The sequence below is a fragment of the Equus caballus genome, chromosome 16 (genome assembly GCF_041296265.1).
Source record: "Equus caballus isolate H_3958 breed thoroughbred chromosome 16, TB-T2T, whole genome shotgun sequence".
Classification (NCBI taxonomy): Eukaryota; Metazoa; Chordata; class Mammalia; order Perissodactyla; family Equidae; genus Equus; species Equus caballus.
Window position 1 is genome coordinate 42,360,782 of NC_091699.1, and position 25,882 is coordinate 42,386,663.

The window sequence follows — 25,882 nt, forward strand, 5'->3', positions numbered from 1 at the left end:
CTGCTGAGAGGTAAAACTGGATAAATATGTTTTAACCCCAAGAGATTTTACAATTAAATAGAGAAGTTGAAGTACATCAAACTATAGTATTTTTTAAAAGTAACAAAGTCAAGGAGTGATCACTGTATGCCACATTATTTCAAGCATTTCATAATTATTACCCCATTTAAATTCTAATTCAAATTACCTCTCTATGTGGCAGGTACTATTATTATCCCCATTTAGAGATGAGGAGACTGAGGCACAGAGAAGTTAAGTGACTTACCCAAGGTCACAGAGCTAGTAAGTGAAGAGCCAGGCAGCCTGGCTTCAGAGTCGGTGCTCTGTACCATACTATTCCTACACTTTTGTGTTAAATTTAGGAATAATCTTTAAATAGTTAAAGTTTTGTAAAGAAATTGGGTTCATTAGATTATCTGTTATATTAACTTTGTGATTAAAAATTTTAAAGTTCATTGAGTAATTGACTTTGAAGTCATGATTTTAGGCTAAAGGGCGTAAGAGATTTTGATCAAGAATATTGAAAGTTATCAGAGAAATTAAAATTGACTATATTATAAATTTCAATTCTTAGACTTGCAAGAATTGTATGATATTCAGGAAGGCTTGCTGATTTGGTCAGGCACCTGAAGGAATTAGGAAACTAGAATATACTTGAGACAGGTGGGAAAATGCCCCCGATGCAACAAAAAAAGCCCCCGTCCTAATCGCCAAAACCTGTGACTATGGAACCTTCCATGGCGAGGGAGCATTAAGGCTGCAGGTCGAAGTAAGTTTGCTACTCAGTTGACTTTACGATAGGGAGAGGAGCCCGGATTTACCCAGGTGGGCCCGAAGTAATCACCAGGGTCCTTAAAGGTGGAAGAAGGAGACAGAAGAGAAAGAATCTGAGAGATGGTAGGGCCGTGGCCCAACATTGCTGGTTTTGAAGATGGAGGAGGCGTCCATGAGGCTAGAAATGTGGGAGGCCCCCAGGAGCTGGAAAAAGCAAAGGAGTGGATTCTCCCCTTGGAGCCTCCGGAAGGCGACCCTGCTGACACGTTGAGTTTAGTCCAGTGAGCCCATTTCATGCTTCTGAACTGCAGAACTGTGATAGATTTGTGTTATTTTAAGCCACTAAGTGTGTGGTAATTTCTCACAGCAGCCACAGGAAACCAATACAACATTAAATCTGTAAGTACAGTTTTAAATGTTTAAAAGAATTTAATTGACGACCAACTTGTAAATAGTACAGATTGTCTAAGGGAATTTATTCTCCTCAAGCTGGGTGCATTGAATAGTCAAAGATAATAGGAAGGAGACAGTCTTTATTTACTGTATTTAAAAATAATATAAGATTCATAAGTTGAGCTGCAAAACTTTATTTTTAAATCTTTTAATAAAAACATTACTTAAACAAAACTGCTAATAGTGTTTTCTGAGCACAAATTCTGACCATGAATATTTTGTGAAACTCGCACCATGGTTATTTACCATTGTTAATAATTTTTGTTACACTCACATTATAGAGTGGCCGTTAAATTTTACCATATGATAATGTGATATTTCAGTCCTAGGCAGGTTTGATTCAGTTCAGCAAACATTGATTGAGGGCTTACTGTGTTCCAGGCTGGCTTACGGTCTTTGCCGTAGAGAAGCTAACAGTCCAACAAGGGAAGACAGACACGGGAGAGGAGATTCCTCAGAACGCATTAAGGGCCACACTACATTTTGGAAGTATTTCTCTTAAGCCCCAGTCATTGCCTCAAACGAGAGTTCATCTCATGTGAACTACTTAACCACTGCTGCCTTTACCCTTCCTTTTGTTTCATATCAGATGCCTCAGTTTTTCCCTCAGCATTGGAATTGCATATATATTTTTTTCCTTTGCAGCTTCCATTCCTTTGTGAGCACTGACTGGAAGAAGATAGTTGAAACAATAGAGACAGTTAAGTACTCTTCCTATTCTATCCCCTTCAACTTGTGATAAGATGTGTTGGTAACAACAGGAAGCCTAGAAGCAGGTTCTCCTCAATGCTTAAGACCATGGCATCCACAGCTGCTGTGGCCTTTCCTGGGAGAAAATGCTTCAGCACAACCTAACTAAGAGCTCCTGACTCCTGCATGGACAGACTTTTTTTCTGAATGTGACACGATGATGGGTATTCACAGGGCTCGGTGGTGTAGAGTGCTAGATAAAAGGCCTTACTGCTTGTTTGTCCAATGCCATTTAAATTTGTCTTTCATAGAAAGTGGTGCTAGAATTCTGTTGTCTCATGCCTAACCTTAATGGCAATATGGGGCTGCCATTTATGTGTGCCAAATGTGAATCTGTTTTCATTTGGCTTATTAATAGGTAAGGAAGATGCCTTGTCACACTTGACCAAGTACCGTTCTGCTTTTGATGAAGCAGATAGGATAGGCTGGCTTCCTCTGCATAAGGCTGCAGTGCAATTAAATAAGAACATTTTGGAAATAACTCTGAAAGGTAAACTTCCTTTATAACTCTTTGTGATGCTTCTGAGAAATCGATTTAACATTTATTTCTGTATCCTAAACTGTTTGGTCTAATGGATTTATTTCAGCTTCGAAACCCAGTGTGTGGGAGCAAACCACCCACGATGGTGAAACGCCACTTTTTTTGGCTGTCAGCAATTGCCTTTTAGAAAATGCCAATTTTCTTCTTCTCAATGGCTGCAATCCGAATGCCAAGAATTTCGAAGGCAATTCTCCTCTTCTTACAGGTAAATTAACCCCTTGTCTCTGGAGAAGAGTCTGTGGCTCTGAATCTCCTCCATGTCCACGGGTTTCAGAGGCAACTTTTTTTTTTTTTTAAGCTTTTAAAGATTTTATTTTTTTTTCCTTTTTATCCCCAAAGCCCCTGGTACATAGTTGTATATTCTTAGTTGTGGGTCTTTCTAGTTTTGGCATATGGGACACTGCCTCAGCGTGGCCTGATGAGCGGTGCCATGTCTGCACCCCAGATTCAAACCAGCAAAACCCTGGGCCGCTGCAGTGGAGTTCACAAACTTAACCTCTCAGCCACGGGGCTGGCCCCCAGAGACAGCTTTTTGTGCATAGTTGTAGCACTGTCACTTTGGTCCCAAGTGACCAGACATGGGTACTTGACTCTCACAAAGATTTCTAGAGCTGGCCTGATGCAAAATCTATGACCAATTAAGAGTTGATCATTTTGCTTGGTGCCTTAATTGAACCAGTTAATTCTGGTGTAAGAAATAGAGGAGCAAAGTAGGAAGCAGCAGCCAATGGCTGGGTAAAGACAGCATATTGAATACAAATGACTAATCTTGCTCCCTCCTGAGTCTTCACTAAAATTGCAGTTAAGCAATTGTTTTAAAGCGTTAAGATACAAAAGAATGGGAAGAAGAGGAGAGGAGACAACAACAACATGATTTTTTAAACCTGGAGAGCAGATGGATGAGTAATAAGTGACAAGAAAGCCAAATCTTAATTGGTAGTGGGGAAAGCCAAAACCTAGCACAATTATATCAAAAGGTCTGGAAATCATTGGCAATAGTTACCTCATGGAACATGGGTGAAGGATGGGCAGCTGAAATAGGAGGATTGGTTGAAAACTATTAAGGAACAAGTAGTCAGATCTCTAGATCACTTCTCCCAATCCACCTGCTGGGACAGACTCCTCCCCGGCCCCAGGAGAGTTCTGGAAGCTTATTCTCTGGATAGTTTAAGCAGAGGCTCCCTGGACTGAAGGATGTTAGGTGAGGGCAGGAGTACTGGACTGAAAACACTGGAGGAACTAAGCAAACATAAACCTCCCAGCCCTCCTCCACCACCAGGATCCTAGAAAGCTGGCAGCCACAACTTCACCCTCCAAGAGGAGGTTTCTCTGGAGAATTTGATCAGCCCAAGAAAAAAAAAACAAAGATAGTGAAATTGGGTGTTCCCCAACAAATGCCCCAGGCATATCAACCTACAGATAAGATCACAGTCCAGGGGCCGGCCTGGTGGTGTAGTGGTTAAATTTGCACGCTTGCTTCAGTGGCCCAGGGTTTCGCCAGTTCAGATCCTGGGTGCAGACCTAGCACCACTCATCAAGCCATGCTGTGGCAGCCTCCCACATAGAATAAGTAGAAGGACCTACACCTAGGATGTACAACCATGTACTGGGGCTTTGGAGAAAAAAAAAGTCACAGTCCACAAGCCTCACCCAATGTTTAGAATTTCCAATTAGCTTTTTAGTTCCTAACTCTTAACATGAGCAGGTACCCAAGGACTATCTGAGGAAAGTTCTCAACAAACCAATAGAGATAGGCAACTTGGAGGAAGCAGATTATTTAGGGAAAATAAAATGTAGGGGAAAATTATCATTAATTTCATCAGAGAAATTAATGAAAATTGAAATAATAGGATACTATCAAAAAACAAAACACATTCTTAAAAATTAAAAATATGATAGCAGAAATATAAAGCTCTCAAAACAAATGCTGGGAGATAGTTTAGGAAAGCTTCCAGAAGAAGACGGTAAGAAATGGAAAATAGGAAAAAAAAAAAAAAAAAAAACGAGGAGTATCTAAGAGGAGCAATGTGTGAATAATAGGAACGCTGGGAAGAGGAGAGACGAGATGGAACAGTGTACCCTCAATGAAATAAGTCAAGAAAACGGTTTCCTAAAACAAAGGACATGTGTTTCCAGAATGAAAGGGCACACTAAGTGCCAGCTCAATGAATTAAAGAAGACCCAACCCCCTTGGCACTCTATACTTCCAGTCTGAGAGCAATTAGAGCACTTTCTACAACACATTATAAGTGGTTTTGAGCAGAATTCATATTGATTCAGGGTCTGGCACCAAGCAAGAGTCCTCACACACAGTAGGTGCCAATAATTAGCAAACAGACAGGGAAATAGGGGTTTTAGGATCTTGAAAGACTGAAGATCATCATCCAAATGTGAATCGACAGCATAAATAGAGAAAAGCCAATTATTGGAGAATTTTGATTAACAAAATGTGAGGTTAAAAATAATATCCTAATAAATAATTCCTAATAGTTTAAAAATAAATTCCTAATTAAATTCCTAATGCTGTTTTTGTTTTTCTTCATTTAAAGCAGCTACAAGCATATCTAGGTCTGTACTGCATACTTAAATTCCCATTTTCTTGGGAAAATAAAGATGATAAATGAAAATTTTTTTTGCAGCCAATAGACAATAATTGGTCATGGCTTACAGAAAAGCCAACAGCCTACTGATGTAAAACACTATTAATATTGATAGATGCCTCATTTTGCAATCTGTTTTCCTAAACACAAAATGCAGGCACATGAGGGGAGGTAGGAAGAGGTCCTTAGGAAGCCTGAGGGACACTAGCTGATAAGATACTCTGGCCTTCACTTCCTGTTGAAAATAATGCCCACCTCACTTCTGATTTCCCAGCTGTGTTACATGATTCCTATGACATGGCCTCCTTGCTGATCAGTTATGGGGCGGATGTCAATCTGCGGTGTGCCAATGAGAGGACAGCGCTCCACGAAGCAGCCAAACTGGGCAGACGGGATATGGTGAAGCTTATGCTGGTTTCGGGGGCGCACCCTGACCCACGGAGCTCCTATGGATTCACTCCTCTGGCTCTTGCTGCCCAAAGTGGACACACTGAAATCATGGAAATATTACTGCAGAAAGGCAAGATTTTCCATACAGTCAGTACACTACAAAGGGGTAACATGACCCTAGCATTCTCCTCTTCAGGGAGAGCTTCAAAATAAGAGAAGTTAATATTTTATTTAAGCCTAATACAAAAAACACATACTTTTGATAAAAGTATGTGTTAATGTTGACTACTGAAAAGCCTAAAACAGTCGGAGACTGAATTTATTTGGTGTGAAATAAGTTTCCTAAAATTACTAGGATGCAGGTTCCTCTTTTACTTAATGTTCCCTGACCATGTTAAGAGGATAGTTGTTTTTGGGTTTTTTTTAACGTTTTTTGGTGGTGGTGTCCTTTTCTAGATTCATAGAATCAAAGACCCTGCAACGCCCCCTACACGTTGTCTCTGCTTAAACTAGGTCATGGTCATGAGGCAGTCCCAGCTCTTATCTGATGACTTCAGTTGTTAAGAGATTCTTCCTGATTTCTTCTCTTTGGGTCCCAGTTCTCCCCTCTAGTAATAACCAAAACTCTGAGAGAAGGGGAAGCCAAATTATATTTCTCAAGTACTTTCTAAGTACCAGGCATTGAGCTACCTATGTTGCCTCATGTCATCGTCTAAAAACTCTGTGAGGTAGGCATTGTCCTCATTTTGCACTTGAGGAAAGTGAGGGTCAGAGATGGTAGCAGTTGCAACACTTGCCTTCAAACATGCCTCTGCCTGCCACCAATGCTGTAGCTGTGGCCATTTTAGCTCCTGGTTTAACTGGCGGAGACTTTGGCTCAGAGAACGTCAGCATTTATTGTCTTTGCGGAGAACTCCACTGATGACACTGTTAGATGAAGCAATGTAGTATCTAAAGCTTTTTGGTTTTCAAAGAAACAAACCTTTACCAAGATTTAATAAAGTCCCGATATTCGAATTATTTTCTTTATTCTCCTCCCTGTTTGTGTCCAGAAGCCTTCTTTCTTTAACAAGATATAGTCCTGATCTCCAATATTCCATACAGCAAAGACTCCGAACAACCTTAAATCTAAATCATAGAGGGAAGGCTAGTTTCCAATCAATGGCTGTTAAGATATTTTAAATGAGTGATATCAGAGATGTCTAAAGTCATTAGTTGGAATAACAAAAGTAAACACTGGATCCTTTATCTTTAAGGAAAAAGTAACCTTTTGTGTACATCATTGATTAAAACATAAAGAGGCGAGGCAACAGATTTTAAATCCTTAACCTTTCGGAGAAACCAGCATTGTTGACCTCAATGAGGTCAGTGAGTGAGCATTTTCCTTAGGTAACCCACTTACAGAGTAATTTGCACAAAGTGACATAACTAGTAAATGGCAGAGCCAGGATTTGAACACACATCTGTTTGATTCCCAAGCACATTACTTTACCACCCTGCATTGCTAGAGGCAACATGACATCACAGAAATAGGCCCTGGGTCTGACCCGCCTGCCCATGAGTCCTGACCACCTTGCTTGCTAGCTGTCCATCTCTGCGGAAGTCATTTAACCTCAAGGATCCTCAGTTTCTTCATCTTTAAAATGAAGATATTATCATCTACTTCTTATGGTTGTTGTGAGGTTCAGAAATTATGATGCACATAAAGGAACCAGCACATAGTGAGCACTCATTCCACGGAGGCTCATAAGACATTTGTTAATGCGTTCTAGGAATAGAGTTCGTAGGCAGGCACTAAACTCGGATGACTATGGAGTCTGTACTAAATTAAAGTCACTACATCCTTTTTATACGAGCTGTGAATGTGCCCTGAATGCCCTCCTTTCGTTTATTCAAATGTTACTCTTTCTTCAAAGCCTGTTTTACTGAAAGGTCTTCCACAACTGATCCAACACTCCTTCCTTCACTTCCCAGCCCCTCACAGTCCCGGCCCTGACATCTTCTAGAGGACATTTTGCCTATACCTGTACTCTTACTATCCACCCCACTCACGATGCTTAATGTACAGGGTACTACAATTTATCCTTTTAACTATCAGCAGTCCACAACTTCAAATAAAAACTACAGGGTCTCTTACTATGAACAACCCCCTAAGAACCAGTGAAAACAGAACAAATGCCCTTTTCCACCATAACGTCATCATTAGATGGCATGGTGAGAGAGTTCGACAGGATTGTTAGTACCATCCTATATATAAGTGTGTTATGAGTTAAGTAGGCTTTTGAAGGCTGGTCTGGAAATAAAATCACCTTTTGTAAAATTATTTCTCCTGCAATTTTCAAGTTCAAACTAACAACATAAAATTACTCTGAAAGCCAACCTACTCATAACTTAGAGACTGCACCATTTTTTTCCTTCTCAACTAGATTATAAGCTGCCTGAGAGCAGAGACATATATTTTATTTCTTTGATTCTTAGTGCTTTGCTAAAGTGGCTGCTCAATAATTGCTTTTTGGAGGTGGTGGTATATTTTTTTAAGGATGCTTAAGCAATACAGTGGAAAAGACTTTGCATAACAAGACTCTCTCTTCTCTTAGGAGCTAATGCTCTTGGTCAGGCCTCTGATTCTTCTTCCATCTTACTTGAAGCCGCTCGTGGAGGAAATCCAGACTCTGTGACTCTCTTGCTGGAGCATGGAGCTGATGCCAACATCCCTAAGAATTCAGGCCACCTGCCCATTCATGTGGCAGCTGACAGAGGCCATTTATTGTAAGTTCAATTACATTATTGCAAATAATAGAAACAGTAATAGCTACTTTATTTATTTTTGGAGCAGCTTCTCAGAACTTTATAGCCTTCATCCCTGATCTTATAACTCCAACACCCCTTTTAAAGCTAAAAAACTCTTGACCAGCTAGAGAGGTAGAGTCAGCATATTCTGTAGCCACTGAAGAGACATAAAACTGTTTTATCATCAGCTCTTTAGGCAATAATGGGGAGCCTCAGATCTCACTGATTGGACTAATTCTGAGTTTTATAATCTAGACAGGAGTTTCATTTAGCCTTACTTGGTATCTGAGCTTTTGGATGCAGGAATTACGCTTTTTTTTGGTTGGCGGTTCTAAATATACCACCTAATACTAATACCGTCCAGTGGAGTATAAAACAATCATGAACAGGTTAATGCTGCACCTTAACAAAAACTATTTTTAAATGCACCTTGAAATTTTTTCTCAGAGCTCTAAAGACTTTGGTTCCAGTTACGGATTTTGCTGCCATCAAGCGGAGTGGCATCAGTCCAGTTCACTGTGCAGCAGCAGGAGCACATGCTCAATGCCTGGAACTTCTCATTCAGGCTGGATTTGATGTAAATTTCATGCTAGATCAGAAAATTCGCAGACACTATGATGACCACAGGAAGTCAGCTTTGTATTTTGCTGTATCAAATGGCGACCTCTCTTCAGTTAAGTTGCTTCTGAGCGCTGGAGCTCTGCCTAATCAAGATCCAGTTAACTGCCTCCAGATAGCCCTAAGGATGGGCAATTATGAGCTGATAAGTCTGCTGCTGCGGCATGGGGCCAACGTCAATTACTTCTGCAGAGTCAACCCTTTACATTTCCCATCAGCACTGCAATACACACTGAAAGATGAAGTCATGCTCAGGATGCTGTTAAATTATGGGTATGACACAGAGCGATGCTTTGATTGTCCTCATGGAGACAAAGTACATCCCTCCTATACTTTTGAAGGCTGGACATCTACAGTTATCAAAGATACTATGGTAAGTCCACAGTATCGACTATATCACCTTACACAGTCATTATCGGCGGCCCTGAACTACAGCAATAGAAAAGACTCTAGGAGCCAGCCTGGTGGCACAGTGGTTAAGTTCGGATGTTCTGCTTTGATGGCCCAGGGTTCGCCAGTCCAGGTCCTGGGTGCAGACATGGTACCACTTGGCAAGCCATGCTGTGGTAGGTGTCGCACATATAACGTAGAGGAAGATGGGCACAGATGTTAGCTCAGGGCCAGTCTTCCTCAGCAAAAAGAGGAGGATTGGCAGTGGATGTTAGCTCAGGGCTAATCTTCCTTAAAAAGAAAAAGATGAAAAAGACTATCCATTCTCTCCAGAAGCTCATGGTTGGGAAAATTTTAATACGTTATATAAAAAATAAACACAATAGTAGAAAGATATAAAAGATATAGAAAAAGTGACAACTCGACCTAGAGTTTCACAATGAAGCAACACCTGAGCAATGTTTTGAAGAATGAATGCAGTCTTTTATACCAGTAATGCTTTTTCTTTGAAAAAATGAGTTATCTAGCTAAAATCCTTCTGGTTTCCTGACACCCGTACCCCTAGGTTTTCAGCTCTCTCTTTTGGCTCTAACATTTGGTTAAATGGTTTTCTCTAATTACTTTTTGATGAAAAAAGAATCCCAATAAGTACAGTTGACCACTCCCTGCTTCTTGAGACTTTTCTCTTGGCTTTCATCAACCACAATCTCCTATTTTCCCCCTATCTCATCAGTCTCTTCTATTTTGCCAACTTGAGCACTTCCCCCAACTTCTCAAATAGCTGCCACCCTTCAGATTTCATTTCAAGTGTTACCTCCTCAAAGAGGCCATTCCCTATCCACCTTATCTAAGGTAGTTCCCTTCCCTGATCATTCTGTTATAATGCTGTTCATTTCTTTTATAGCACTTATCACTTTCTGAAATTATCTTTTTAATATTTTACTGATTATGTCTCCCCACAAATACATGAATATAAGCTCTTGTTCACCATTTTCCTCAGCTTAGAGATCTGTGCTTAGCATACAGTAGATGCAGTATAAATACTTCAATTCATATTAAAATCTGAAAATAGAAAGGACATGAAGTGGAGAAAGCACTTTGAATCAATTCTGAAAAGTGAAAGGGAAAATATTTTAATACTGCATGTTTATTATTTTCGGGTTATGTTTAATGTGGGATTTGGCATTTAGCATATATCACCTTGCATTATTTCCTGATTTTTCATATAGCATTACTTGACTTCTTACACAGGCATCTTATCTAAGAGCATGTAAATTACTTAATAACAGAAACTATCATATCCCTCAAGTATCAGGGTGGGAGCAGGTTATGAATGATAGAAAACCTCAAATAAGAGTGGCTTTATCAAGATGGCTCATTCCCCTCTCATTTAAACAAAGGTCAAAAGTAAATAGCCTTCTAACTGGACAGCTCCATGAGTCACAGGAGAAATTCAAATCCACATTCCAGCCAGTAGGAAGGCAGGCAGGTGGAAGGAGCACACACCTTGCTCTTCTTCAAGGGCATTCTGGGAAGTGCTCACACTTCCACTTACATCTCATTGGCTAGAACTTAGGTGGGCACATCTAGGTGCGAGTGAGGCTAGAAAGTTAATCTTTATTCCAGACAACCACGTGGCCAATCAAAGGGGCTAATATTCTGTAACAGTCTCTCTCACACCCACATTACATCTTACATAGTTCTGAAGACAAGTAGTATCTTTCCAAATGTCAGACCTAAGAAAGAGGTTTTTCTCGTTGGACACCTTTGCTTACAAATGAAGCACCTGAGACCTTGGTTCCTGACTCTGAGTTGAGTGCTCTTTTGATTGCTATTTAAACCATAGATACTTAGTTTTTCATTTACTTTCATAGTTCTGATTTTCTTCCTCAGTTCTGTGAAGTAATAACTTTGTCATGGCTGCAACATCTGTCTGGAAAGGTTGTTCGAGTGATGCTTGATTACGTTGATCAAGTTCGGATCTGTTCAAAGTTGAAAGCTGTGCTCCAAAAACAGGGACTCTGGTCAGAAATCCATTTTATCTTGAGTGAGTTTCTTTCTTGTAGAAGATTCTTAACGAAAATACTAATTGTATTCTTATTTGTTTTGTAGAACATTCTTTTTTGCCTAAAGAAACCAAGAAAAATACTATTCCTATCTAAAAAATGTTACTGTTTATAATTACAATTAATTTGTACTTATTACCAAATCTGTTTGGTAACTCTTTATTATATAGGTAGGTAGTAATTTTCTCCTAATCTCATGGAACACTGTAGACACAGGAATTAAAAGCTATGATATGGCAATAAAAACAGAGATGAGAAAAACCTACGATCTAAGCCTGTAGAGGATATCAAATGCCCTTTCAAGCCAAATTCTTTCACAGTAGCACATAAGTCAAATTAAGAATTTCTTTTATCTCATTTCCCCCTGGGTAGCGATCTTTAGTTTTGAGCCTGACCCTGATGGGCAGGATAGGGGGTTAACACATTCAGAGTTAAGAACTTTAGGTCTCACAAGCCAGACCCACAACTGATGCTAGTCTTTAGTCTCTAACCTGATGTGGCTCTGGGAACGTCTACGAGAAGGGCTGCAATGAGAAACGCAAAGCTGTTTCCCTACTAACTTTCCCACGTGTCACAGCAAGTGAAAATCTTGACGGCTTAAGCATAAAATACATCTGCTAACTAAACCCCAAGATCACTAAGAAATACAGCAATTCTTTTTCCTTTTGGATAATGTGCCTGTCTCTTTCATTTTAGCAAACCCTCGCTCCCTAAAACATTTGTGCCGCCTAAAGATCCGGAAGTGTATGGGACGTTTACATTTGCGCTGCCCTGTCTTCATGTCATTTCTTCCTTTACCCAATCGTCTAAAAGCATATATCCTTTACGAAGAATATGACCTTTATGGACAAGGAATTTTCACAGGAACCTGGTAATCCAACCATTTTGGATGAAAAGGTATAATTCTGCAATTGTGTTTCTTAAAATTTGCCTTGCTACATGATTCATATTTCTCAACGCAGTCTACATTCTTTAGAAAGTTGCTCTGAACAGAGCCTCTCAATATATAAATGGCTAGCATTCTGAAAGGCAGTTAAAAAAAGAAAAAAAAACCCAAACAGTAAAAATTTCAATTAACTGAAATACAACAGTTCTGACTCTGTATTGATCTTACATTACGTATACGAATCCACATGGCTACATGGTCAAAAATACCAGCTGCCACCTCTGATAATTCAAGGTAATGCTTAACAGTATTCCTTTTTATAAAGAAGTACATATATAAAATATCTTAGTGATTGCACTGAGTAAATATTGATTCCAGCACATGACCTAGAAGTTAGTTCTTGTGCAAAAGTCTCAAGGCCAGCTTAGCATCTGTTTACTTGCAGAATCCAATACTGAGGTGGGGTAATTAACTTAATTGAAATAGACATTCAGTTGCAATTTCATCATTAATGGGAAACAAGTGTCCTGTCCCTTTTTTCCACAAAACCCTGGCTAAGGGTTACCATTTATCGGTTAATGTGATCACTGGAACAGAAATTAAAAATGTGTTCAAATAGACGACGGTTTATGATTTCTGTATTGAACCTACTAGCCCAGTTCTGGACACATAGGAGGGGCTCACTGATAGAAGCAGTTACAGGACGTTTACATGTTTTTTTTAATTGAGCTTACGATAGTTTACAATCTTGTGAAATTTCAGCTGTACATTATTTGTCAGTCATGTTATAGGTGCACCACTTCACCGTTTGTGCCCACCCTCCACCTCCCTTTCCCCTGGTAACCACTAATCTGTTCTCTTTGTGCATGTGTTTATCTTCCACATATGAGTGCGGTCATACCAAGTGTGTCTTTCTCTATCCAGCTTATTTCGCTTAACATAATACCAAGGTCCATCCATGTTGTTGTGAATGGGATGACTTTATCCTTTTTTATGGCTGAGTAGTATTTCATTGTGTGTGCGTGTGTACGTATACCATATCTTCTTTATCTAGATAGGCACTTGGTTTGCTTCCGTCTTGACTATTGTGAATGCTGCTGCAATGCACATAGGGGTGCATGAGTTTCTTTGAATTGTTGATTTCAAGCTTTGGATAAATACCCAGTAGTGGGATGGCTGGTCATATGGTATTTCTTTTTTAAATCTGAGGAATCTCCAATTTCCATAGTGGCTGCACCAGTTTACGTTCCCACCAGCAGTGTATGAGTGTTCCTTTTTCTCCACAACCTCTCCAACATTTATTTTTTGTCTCGGTTATTTTAGCCATCCTAATGGGTGTAAGGTGATATCTTAGTGTAGCTTTGATTTGCATTTCCCTGATGATCAGTGATGATGAGCATCTTTTCATGTGCCTACTGGCCATCTGTATATCTTCTTTGAGAAATCTCTTCATTCTTTGATCAGGTTGCTTGATTTTTTGTTGTTGTGTTAGTTCTTTATATATTATTGAGATTAACCCTTTGTTGGATATATGATTTGCAAATATTTTTTCCCAGTTGGTGGGTTGTGTTTTTGTTTCAATCCTGTTTTCCCTTGCCTTGTAGAAGCTCTTTAGTCTGATGAAGTCCCATTTGTTTATTCTTTCTATTGTTTCCCTTGTCTGAGAAGACACAGTGTCCAAAAAGATCCTTTTAAGACTGATGCCAAAGAGGGTACTGCCTATAGTTTCCTCTAGAAGTCTTATGGTTTCAGGTCTTGAGTTGATTTTTGTGAATGGCATAAAGGAATGGGCTATTTTCATTTTTTTACATGTGGCTGTCCAGTTTTCCCAACACCATTTGTTGAAGACACTTTCTTTTCTCCATTGTATGTTCTCAGCTCCTTTGTCGAAGATTAGCTGTCCACAGATGTGTGGTTTTATCTCGGGGATTTCAATTTGTTAGTTTAAATTTTTATTTCTGTATATTCTATGCTGCATGAAAGTACAGGTTTCTATATGTGGAAAGTGAAGAAACTGCGTAGACATTCATTCAGCCACACCTGTGTAGCATTTAGATGGCATATCAACAGGGAGAACAGAGAGGGAGGATGATGTAGTCCATTTTCACCACAGGCCTAGTCAGCTACAGTCTTGATTTTTGTATGTTTATTCTTAGTATATTTTTTTAGCATAATATAGTCCATCTTAGGGAAACTGAAGTTACGTGATTTCTTTCTGATGTAGGGATTCATGGCTATATAGACTACTTCTGCAAGCACAGACTTAAAATTACTTTTAATGATACAGTTTTCACATAAAACAATTTGCAGAACTAGCTAGCATAAATATTTTTATTTTTTTAATCAAATGTTAGTGTCCGTTTATAAGTAAGTGGTGGATTATATGTATGTCAACATACAAATATATTTAGGATACACACACACTTAGATAAACTACATAATTCTAAAGTTAGTTTCACCCACTCCCTGGACCTTCTAAAAGTGTGTACATTTTATAAAATTCAAAACAAACTAGAAGAGAAACTCCCAGGAGAAGAAGAAAACTTGCTAAGTGCTATAGGAAACTATAAAGAGCACATGGGATAAATATGCATTAGTATTAAAACTACATCCCAAGCCACTTATGCCGGAGTACACAATAACCTGCCCCTTTAAATTATAGGAATTTCTGTGAATAGAACCAAACATAGCAAGTACACATTGTCTATAACATGTTAATTACTGAAAAATCGCTTTATTTTTCTAAAAGAGTCACTAGTGATGAATCAGTATTACTTCCCAATAAGTGACTCTTTAAAAAATTTTAGCTGTCATGGAACTGCAGTGGGCTAGAGGTGTAACTATAGTGTCACAACAGATTAGGAAAAAGTCCAACTCTTTTATAAGCATCATTTGAAATTACTTGGAGAAAAAATTCAAAGTATCATATTTCATACAAAAGAGACTGTACAAAAATTATGAACTTTATTATACATTAAAAATCTCCTAACAGCATATTTCCTGAAGCCATGTCAGGGAATACCTATTTCGACAAAATGAAAAAATAAGTTCTCCACTCCACATGTATGCCACCATTACATAAAGTCGAGCTCTTCAAATCCAATTCTAAAGGGAAATGTAGCATGATCTTTAATTTTATACTGCATGATTAATAGTATCAGTGAAAGAAGAATTAACCAATTCACTTACATTACAAAATCACTAAATATACAAAGCAGTTTCGCACATTAGTTATAACTTAATCCCCAGTTCTCATATTAACTGAAGTTAATTACATAGGAGTATAGCCACAAGAGATTGGTTAAAAAGTATAGTTCCAGTTTCAAATCTTTATGTATTAATTAATTAATGTAGAACAAAATCTCATGAAAAAGTAAGTCAAACTTGCTAAAGATAAAATGAAAGGGTTGCTTGCTACAATCAGTGTGTTTTAATATTTAAAGTACAGTTTGAATGCTAGGAGGTTGTTGTCAAAACCAATGTTAATATTTTCACTTTATTAAGTCAACTGGCAGAAGGTTTTGTAACACACAAGCTCTTAGGACCTGAAGCATTATTTATATAAGATTTAAATCTAAAATACTTGTAGTTCCTATATATAACTCAAAATTAACTCAGATGCCTCTACCACATAAGATATGTTATGTAGAATGTTATGCACACCCTACTATCTTTTTCTCAAGCATAAAGGTAACACAAATTTACCACCCCTAGATTGTGGAGCCTGAGAATTCTTTTGAAATTAAACACAAAGTAATCATTGTAGACATGGCAAAAACTAGACTGGCTTTGAGGATTCTGCACAAGGTAACAGTTTCAGTCCCTTGTTAGAAAGTTTTCAAAATATTAAAAGGGAGAAGGAATAATAGGTTTCCTACCTATTTACTTCACTACTAGAATTATAAAAGTACTATTCATATGGGTAGCAGAGTGCCTAGCAGAATTAGGTAGACAACTTCTTTCATTTTAAAGAATCAGCTTTGTTAATCTCTAAAAACCACAAAATGTAAGACTGAATCTGAGAAAGGTATTCCAAAATCTAACAATTACCACTCAAGCATTCCAGAGCTAGAAGGGGTTTCAAAGAGCAACAAAGATCAGCTTCTTCCCTAAATAAAAAAGAGAGTTTATTAAAGTTGATGCTTAAATATCTGCAGTAATGGAATAGTTCATATAGTACGATAGTAATGGAACAGAAGTTACATCATCGAACATTGTTAAACCCATACACAACTCCTATTTGGTGCTGGAATGCGCTTTGGTCTGGCCTGTGGACATGAGTGTGTTACTGTGGAGATTCCTATCAAACATGACTTAACAGCAACTACAAATCTGTCCAGAATCCCTAAGTTTGCCAGTACCCTTAAGTCTAGCCTCCACTTTGACCCAGAGTGCTAACAAAGGGCAGCACTTTGCTACCAGGCAAAGCACCAGCCTAGTAAAACTGCCTCCTCATGCTGACCACCCTTGTTGGGTGACAAGTTTCATCTGAACTAAGCAAGGTGACAACTCACTAATATAAACAAAAGACTTAATGAAACAGAAAGCTTAACTAATTCTCAAAAAGGTCTTAAAAGCAGGACTTGCCATGACTAATCAGGTGTTGACCACAGAAGAAATTTCAACTTCTACAGAAGGAATGATACACAAACTACTGTGAATGCATTCCCTTTAGTAAGCAAAAAATAAACTTTTTAGAAAAAGTATTCCATAAATTTCTCCCTTTTTACTAAATGTTTTGGTAACACAGGGCTTCAAAATAACGATTATCAAGTAATCATTATTCCCATTTGGCACATGGATAAAATGAATATCATGATCCTATATATAATTATCTATCCCATTCCTACAGAAAATAGTGTATATACAGTGTGAAACAGCCAAACTATATTGTGAGAAAAAAACAGATGCCATTTCTACTCAGAACTAAGAAGAAGAAACTATATATCAAAGAACAAAAGGCTTTTTTTCCCTTGTAAAATTAGTCTTAGTCACTAATCTCTTGAAAACTTTAAATCCATGACTATGTAAAATAGTTTATTCAATATATTTAACTTGTCTATAATATACTTTTACATGCGAAACATAAGAACATAATTTCTATCGGCAATGTTAAAAATCCAAGTAAAGAGGGGCTGGCCCCGTGGCCGAGCGGTTAAGTTCGCGCGCTCCGCTGCAGGCGGCCCAGTGTTTCGTTAGTTCGAATGCTGGGTGCGGACATGGCACTGCTCATCAGACCACGCTGAGGCAGCGTCCCACATGCCACAACTAGAAGAACCCACAACGAAGAATACACAACTATGTACCGGGGGGCTTTGGGGAGAAAAAGGAAAAAATAAAATCTTAAAAAAATAATAAAATAAAAAAATAAAAAAAAAAAAAATCCAAGTAAAGAAAAAAAAAATCAAGTTTTGACATAGAAGTAGGCAGTAGAGAAATGTCATTTTAACCTTGGCACCAGGCTAAAATCCTTCCTTGGTTAACTCTCCTACACCAAGCATTCAATTTCTTTTCAACCTTTCATGGAATCAGACCTTTTACTCATTTGAAGAGTACAAGTATTTACAATAATTAGTGCAAATTATTCTCATATATTAGTTATTTGCCTTCGTGGATATAAAGTGGTGATGAGCATTTTATCAAAACACGGGATTATGAAAATACTGTGGATATTAGTCTGAAATTTAAAAGACTACATTTTCTAAACTAAACTCTGGGAGTTTTTACTTTAAGCAGGAAACATACTTGTTATAGAACTTCTTTTGAAATATCACGTGTTTTTCAATAAAAATTATTTCACGCAATGCAGAAAATATGGTGTATTATTTTGTATCAATATCTTTACACGTTAAGTCCTAATCTAAAACAAACAAAAATCCTTTTAATAAATTCCAAAATCTTCTTTTAACCATTACTGCTCTGCAGCAATAATTCAAGTCCCAACCTGAGAACTAAGAATGTGATAATAAAATGCCAAGGGCTCTATCAATCTTGAACTGAAGACACGTAAACTTCTTTCCTTGGCATCAGGAGTAGTACATCAGGGAAACGTAGCAATCCAAGAAAGTGCCCTGAAATCAACAGTACCGTCTGCCACAATTTGAAGTCTAAAACCTCTGTCCTAATTATTTTATAAAAGTTCTATTGCACATTTTATATTGTTAAAATATATGCAAACTTATACAATTCTCCACATAAAGAGTTTTGAACCTATTCAGTCGCAAGCTTCCTCAGTGCCAGCAAAATGTTCCGAATAAAATAGAGGGAGCATATCCATGAATGTCGAAAGCTGAAGAATAAATGACTCCCTACGGTCACAGTCGATTACAATGAAAGACAATTCACAATGTGAAGGCACAAGGCTTAATGAAGAATAAATGATTCCCTATGGTCACAGTCGATTACAATGAAAGACAATTCACAATGTGAAGGCACAAGGCTTAATGAAGAATAAATGACTCCCTACGGTCACAGTCGATTACAATGAAAGACAATTCACAATGTGAAGGCACAAGGCTTAATGAAGCAAGCGCAGTTCCTCAGCGACCGACTTCAGGGAGAGGAACAGGTTGCTTTTAGACACGTGCAATCTGATGTTACTGCATAGGGTTTTATTTTGAAGGAAAGAAAAATCAATGCAAACCTAAGTCATTCAGGTCAATCATTTTAAAAAATGAAGTTAAACAAGGCAATATAAACTTTAGTCTCCTCCTTGATATTTCAACATAGTTGTTACCTTGTGCCATTTCATCACAGAAATTATCAATAAATTCCAAGGGGGGATATATCAACCAAAATCAAGGATAAGTTTATGCTTCTGACTCTCTCTTCTTTCCTTCTTCTCCCAAATCACTCTCTTCTGACTGGCTGCTGCTAAGGACAACAAACTGCCCCTCGCTACTGGCTTGGTTTGGTCTACTGGAAGCAGCTATCAACCGACTCTGTTCTTCTAAGTCCTAATGGAAAAAGAGAGAAAAGAAACTAAGTTAATTGTTTGCACCCAGATGGAAAACTATGTAGTTAAAATACACACTTGAGAGCCACTTCAATTTTTCTGTCATAAATATGTATGCATAATTTTGGCCGCTTACTAAAAAGAAAGGCTACTCACAACCAATGCAACAACAAAGTGAATTTTGGCACCATCCTAGAAATCCTATAAAAGCCAACATTTCCCTCTTCTCCATTTTTACGGTCAAGAACCACGTTCAGGCCATCATTATCTCTTACCTTTTGCCAGGAAAAGGCTCACAATGGATCATTCCACATCCCCTTTGTTCCCCATCTCCAGCCCTCTTCTCCATCTTTGTCCAATTTATCTTCTAAATTAGTTGTCATCTATCCTCAGCCTAATCTATCAAGGAAGTCTTGACTTCAGTGTCATCGTTGCCACTTTCCCCCTCCTTTGTCCACACATCCAATCCACTGTCAACTCTTGCTGGTCTGTTCTCATTAAGTATCCCACAGTGATCTCCTCTTTTTCATTGCTACTGCCACAACCCCTAACAGCTCTTACAATCTCATGGATCACTTATCTAATGCATTCTCCAGATTTTGCTCTGAAATTCGTCTAGCTTAAAATTATCCTGTTGGATGGACAACGATTTGACACTCCTGGTAACATTAAATATTAATAAGTATATATATATATATATATACACACACACACACACACACACATATATATTCCTAGAAGCCAATGTGGCTTTCAGCAATGACAGTTAAATCTAAATGTATATATACAGCATTTCAAAAAACCTGCTCTGACAGAGACAACCTTCATTGGAATATGGAAATATGAAACTTCTGGTATGTTTGCCAAACAGCAAGTCATACTACATGTTAATCTATATTATAGTTATACTTAGAATGTAAAGATATCAGGAGACAGACGTCACCCTTTTCTACTGTGCTATGAATCGTCCGGTTATGAAGCGGCCGATGAAGCAGAACAGACCTTCATTTGGAAACTAAACTCTGAAAGTCACAGTGCTGAATTAAAGAAACTCTTCACAAACACCACATCAGAAAAGATCTCGACGTTAGGGCCGCATACCTTTTCAATCTGTTTTTGTTTACTGAGTTCTTTCTGTTGCTTCTCTTTTACTCTCTCTATTTCTTTTTGTTTTTCTGATGCCCTACGATCCTGAAAAACAGATGAATACAACTAATTAATTAAATATGAAATATTTTAAATTTTAGACTTTTCAATTAATACTACCTTTGTAACTTTTCAATTTTTTGCTTTTATATTAGAAAGCACGCCAAAAATTTACATTCTGTTAGCCATTTATCCAAATCCTAAATGCCATATCAGCAATAGCATTCACTGTCAACCTTGCTTAGCAAAATGATTTTATTTACTTGCTAATATGAAAGAATTTAAATTATTTTAGTTAACATTCTTGGATAATTAAAGTGTCTTGGATTCTTACCAGTTCTGCATGCAAAGCTATCTGTTTTGCCAGTCCAACAGAATCACAAATCTAAAAGGAGAAAAAGCAGAAAAAATTCACAGTTCTCACATCAAAGTAATAATTTCAAGTATCCAAATGGCTGATGTAACTCGCTTTATAACTCATTATAATACACTGCTTCAAACAAAAGCTGATGTAAGAATGTTGCAGCCCCCAAACCAAGCTCTTGTGTATTTCCTTCAGGGGCTGTGGGCTTTCACTGCTAGCTCTTAGCTCTCCCGGAACCTAGTTCCTGTCATCTCAAATGCATTACCAAGACAATAATAAGGTCAGCAAAGGATGAAGCAAGCAGCTTTTGATGCTACTTTAAGCTAAAGACATCTGAAAATGGCTGATTATGGGAATATATTGCATCCGCAGGATAAGTTAATGAGGTCAGAAGATTGCACCAGCTATCAATGGCCAGGAAGATACAGGTCTGTAGAGTCAGAAGGCCCAACTCATCAGCTCAGCTCTGTCCAGAGCAACAGGCTTTGGTCAAGCAACTCAGTTGGACTAGGCAAAGTCTGCGAGTTTTTCCCAGAAATCTTACTAAGAACTTTGACTATAGGGTGTATTTTACAATAGGAACACATTTTGAAAAGCCACGTACCTTTTCTCCCTCATTGTTTGATTCAAATATATAACAGACTGATGATAGATTACTTTCACTTCTCCCTCCTGATGTCCGAAGAACAAATCCAAAAAGCCTCTTATTTTCCTGGTGTGTAGCATACAAAACTACACTTGGTAATGGAAACTACCACAGAAAACATCAGAAGCAAACATGAGATTTTTCAAACCATTATATCAGCAGTCTTATACATGACAAACTCATGTGCTAAGTTATAAAAATATCATAAACAGAACATTAGAGCCAATTTTTTTTCTTAACAGAATGGTAATCCAAGAACAAATAATGTCATATTTAGTTTGGATTGCCAGGCAGAATAAGAGGTTGTTGAATACTGAATTTATTTTATTAGTCATTAACACATTTTACAAACTCAAATTCAGTAACAAAAATAATCTATATTATTAAATGATTAAATAAGAGCAAATATTTGCAGCTATTTCAAAACAGATAATTATAAACTCAATCATAGTCGCTTTATAATTCCTACTGTTAGTTTCTTTAGTGTATAATACATGCTCCCTAAAGGATAAACATTAAGTGTCACACCAGAGTGCACATTCTTTAAGTTACATGGAATGTTCAATTATAACCTTTTTGGAGAGAGAGCCATAGACTTAATTATAACAGCTGAAGGCCACTCATAATTGATACTACTATATCTGAATATACACAAGCAGGGTTATTATAAAAATGTAAGATGTGAATATCCTCAAAGAGACTTAAAATAAAGCTTTAAACATGTAGAACTCACCGTGAGCCTTGTAACTTGTGTTTGTGGATCAATTAACCTATAATAATTAAAAATTTGGAAAACAAACTTTAAATAGGCTGAAATTATGTAAACATTTTTCCTACAGTTTTTTGAAGGAGAGGTTACTACTTACTTTAAACAATCACAAGTGACTAATAAATGTGATTCTGTCATACGAAAGATGTTATGGATGGCACGGGCAGCTAAGATTTGGCGCATTGTTTCATAAACAACATCTGGATTGTCGTCTGATTTCACCTCCATAGAACCAAGGAATCGGACAATAAACAACTGATGAAGAATAGAATCTACAACAGAACAAGGTACACTATGTATTTTTAAATCCCACATTTTTTTCCCTAAAGAATAAAATACACTGCCTCCTTTGAGATTTCCAGTGAAAAGTAAACATAGCAGAAGTATTTAGAAAAAAACTCCTAACTACAGTATTCAAGTTCCACGAAAATTAAGGTGTCAAATTTAAACAGCAAAAGGTTATACTTCAAAATTAGTGGTTCTGAGTAAAAAGAATTCCTTGTACTAATCTTACATCTTTTCTATAACTTTGAAATTATATCAAAATAAACAGCTACTAGAAAAAGAAAAAATAAGTTATGCTCCCGTATCAGAAGAAAACATCAGCTGTCAGGAAAAGCTTAAAAGATATAATACACATTGAGACTTTGACTATGAGGCCAAAACTAGGATACTCTAGGGCCAGCCCAGTGGCATAGTGATTAAATTTGCATGCTCCACTCCGGTGGCCCGGGGTGCATGGGTTTGGATCCTGTGCACAGACCTATACACCACTCATCAAGCCATGGCGTCCCACATACAAAATTGGAGGAAGACTGGTGCAGATGTTAGCTCAGGGACAATCTTCCTTAAGCAAAAAGAAGAAGAATGACAAGAGATGTTAGCTCAAGGCCAATCTTCCTCACCAAAAAAAGAAAGAAGAAAAAAAAATACGATATCCTATAATTGTGTGAATAACAAAACCTTAAGTCCAATTAAGTTGTTGCTTTAAGTGTACTATGAGTAAAAAGAGAAAATTGTGAAGTAAAGATACCATTAAAACAGCATAAGCAGAACAAATGTAAACAAATTCTTCACAGTTTACTGCTGAGAATTTCTAAAATAGAATACTGAACATCTGTTTTACCTTCAGTTTCAGATTTTGTACCTCCTCCAGATTCTCCAAATGGATTTGTACGCCTGAAAAGTTTTTAAAAAATTATGAGCCAATGGTCAGTTACCATGAGCCACATGAAAGGCATCTCAATCATGGAAACCAGAGTTAAACACTAAGTCACAAAACCTTGTACATAGATTTAAAAAAAAAAAGCTCTAAGTATTCCATCCTGTTAAGGAATACTACCGATGACCAGCTTACAGATAGAGGCCCTGCCCTCACTCTGAGTTAACAGGCTGAACTCAAAGTTGCTGCATTTTAGAAGATGCAGATGGACTGGAGGTTTAGCTACACGCACACAGAATCAACATCATCATAAATCATGTTGCAAAAGTTCCTGAATTTAAATAAACTAGGACACAGAAACAGCTGGTTTAGGTTCAATTTTAGCTACCTGAGAAAAATGCTAAGGACTTCCTGAGACTGTAAAAATCTCTCTTGAGGTTCTCTAATTATATATCGCAAGTTAACTATGATAATTTGAACATTTTCTAGTTTTAAACTTGTATTTCTCAAAGGCATATATAATAGAATACAAGAAGAAAAGCTAACTATAAAAGGAGACTACCTTCCTCTTAGTGTGCTTGGCTCTTGGCACACCCACAATGAAGGAAGAATAGTACAATTTAAAGTAGGTTTTGTAAGCAAACTGAGAGCTAAACGGTTCTAAAATAACACTGGCATTAAGATAACATGGAATTGATCTCCCTAATACATGTCTGACCTATTACATTAAATGCTAAGTATATTTCTGTGATCAAATGTAAATTACTTTTTCTGGGTCACAGCCACGTATATCAAAATTAATGTTATCAATTTATTAGGTGTCTAACCTACTTGATAAATGATTTGCCTTAAGTCATGTTTCCTTTGTCCACAGCTAAAGAAACATTTTAACTTTAAGGATATTTCTCATTATATAAACAAAAGATGATTCATTAATAATTCATAGCATGATAATGTTTCAGTACCTTCCTGGAGATTTCTTCTTCTGATACAAGATAATATTTTCTAATAAACCTATATCACATGTATTACTCTCAAGAATTTTTAAAATATTGTCATGACCCAAAGACAAGACTGGCAACTTCCTTCTGCAATTTTAAAAGCAAATATCTAACCAGTAGATCTGATAAGCAAATCAGAATTAAATATTTTTAAAACTAAATTATCTTAACTTGTTCGAGGCAGAAAACAAAGAGAAAAAACTGCATGATTCTTCCCCAACTATCAAAATTATGTTAGGTAATTAAACAGAGTACAACACAGCTGATGCACATGACACGTGAGAGATGACTCTCAAACACAGAAATGGAATCATAAACCTTAGAGACCACAGCACAATATCCCTGTGATGCCATCACCCACCTGTTTCCCTGACTAGAGGCTTTTGCCTGGCCAGGCTGATCTTCACACACGGGAGAAATGATGTCAAACTGTATTGGGGTGTCTGGGGCGACAAGAGAATCTAGAGAAAGGGCAGCCAAACTTGTGGACTCAGATCCTAAGGATCCCGAACTGCTGGTTCGAGCTGTCGGTGGCCAAGATTGTCTAAGCACAGAAAAAAACAAGGAGGCCTTGCATTTAGTTTTCTCTTTTGGAAACTGAACACTTAAACTAGGAGAAAAGAAAATATAATTTTATAAGTCAACAAGAAGGGGAGAACAAATTTTAATAAACACTATCCCAAATCATAGCTACTTATTTCACAACACATTTCTTTCTTTCCAACTATTAAATTTAAAAACATAAATCACCTCAATCTAGAGATCAACACTAGGGAAATTTGGAATCATTATTTTACTTAGCACTTTTACTGGTATATTTATCAATTTGAAAATAATACACTTTCTATGTTGTTTGAAGAACTAGTTCGTACTCATATAAGTAGCACTGCTAAAATCGAAGTGTTCGCTACCACTTTCAACAGCCCATATGGTTCTTTAAATACCCACAGTCTGGTATCTCACCCTGCTGGCCGCAGGCTCTCGTGCCTCTGCTGGAAAGATGGGGAAGGAGTGACAGCTTCCAAAGCTGACTGATTTACTCGTGCAGCAATTTCCTATTTTATTTTAAAAGGACTAATATTAGTAAAGCAAGAAAACCAAAAATCTGAATATAACTCTCTGAATTGTCAGAATGTTCTTGAGTTACTTAAAATGCAAATTGGAGTTACTAAAGTAGTTCCACATTCTCTTGTCTTAATATTAAGACACATAATTGACTTTACAACATTATAACTTAAGTTTCCTCTTACTTCCTGTAGATCTAGGGGGGAAAAAAATCTGATTTTTTTCCTGCTAATATACATAATAGGAAATACTGTTTTTTCTTTAAATTTTTAACTACCAGATTTTTTGGATTAAAGTTTGTATTGCTAGCACCTAGTACAGTGCCTGGCATAGTGGGCACTCAATACATTTGCTAAATAAAGAAATTTAGAAGGAGTAAGAAATAGTCATAAAATATTAAAAGTATTTTATAACTATACTGCTAAAGTTTTCATATTTTCCAAAATATATTTATGGTCAGAAATGTCTATATATTTATTAACTGATAAAGTTATCATGGATATTTTCAGACCAAAA

General features: G+C 37.3%; 2 protein-coding genes across 9 annotated transcripts in view; one reads left to right on the plus strand and one right to left on the minus strand.

Annotated features, from left to right (window-relative positions):
- The window catches only part of ASB14 (ankyrin repeat and SOCS box containing 14), a 61,149-nt gene that overhangs the window by 1,267 nt on the left and 34,000 nt on the right, over positions 1 to 25,882 (plus strand). For 2 of the 7 annotated variants that reach the window (XM_070237337.1, XM_070237334.1), the window contains exons 3-11: positions 1,873 to 1,926; positions 2,334 to 2,467; positions 2,565 to 2,723; positions 5,393 to 5,638; positions 8,106 to 8,277; positions 8,746 to 9,289; positions 11,200 to 11,353; positions 12,069 to 12,269; positions 19,137 to 20,695. In XM_070237337.1, the coding sequence (XP_070093438.1) occupies positions 1,873 to 1,926; positions 2,334 to 2,467; positions 2,565 to 2,723; positions 5,393 to 5,638; positions 8,106 to 8,277; positions 8,746 to 9,289; positions 11,200 to 11,353; positions 12,069 to 12,247 (1,642 nt within the window). In that variant the 3' untranslated portion in view covers positions 12,248 to 12,269; positions 19,137 to 20,695. Of the gene's footprint in view, positions 1 to 1,872; positions 1,927 to 2,333; positions 2,468 to 2,564; positions 2,724 to 5,392; positions 5,639 to 8,105; positions 8,278 to 8,745; positions 9,290 to 11,199; positions 11,354 to 12,068; positions 12,270 to 19,136; positions 20,696 to 22,208; positions 22,426 to 25,882 lie in introns of those variants that run through there. The other 5 variants (XM_070237336.1, XM_070237335.1, XR_011426842.1 and 2 more) reach the window with 4 other exon arrangements.
- APPL1 (adaptor protein, phosphotyrosine interacting with PH domain and leucine zipper 1) overlaps positions 15,201 to 25,882 on the minus strand; it is a 33,895-nt gene continuing 23,213 nt past the window's right edge. For both annotated transcript variants that reach the window (XM_023620227.2, XM_023620228.2), the window contains exons 14-22: positions 25,265 to 25,356; positions 24,663 to 24,845; positions 23,265 to 23,317; positions 22,236 to 22,410; positions 22,103 to 22,139; positions 21,328 to 21,474; positions 20,694 to 20,744; positions 20,315 to 20,404; positions 15,201 to 19,214 (exon numbers count right to left, since the gene is read on the minus strand). In XM_023620227.2, the coding sequence (XP_023475995.1) occupies positions 19,068 to 19,214; positions 20,315 to 20,404; positions 20,694 to 20,744; positions 21,328 to 21,474; positions 22,103 to 22,139; positions 22,236 to 22,410; positions 23,265 to 23,317; positions 24,663 to 24,845; positions 25,265 to 25,356 (975 nt within the window). In that variant the 3' untranslated portion in view covers positions 15,201 to 19,067. The remainder of the gene's footprint in view (positions 19,215 to 20,314; positions 20,405 to 20,693; positions 20,745 to 21,327; positions 21,475 to 22,102; positions 22,140 to 22,235; positions 22,411 to 23,264; positions 23,318 to 24,662; positions 24,846 to 25,264; positions 25,357 to 25,882) is intronic.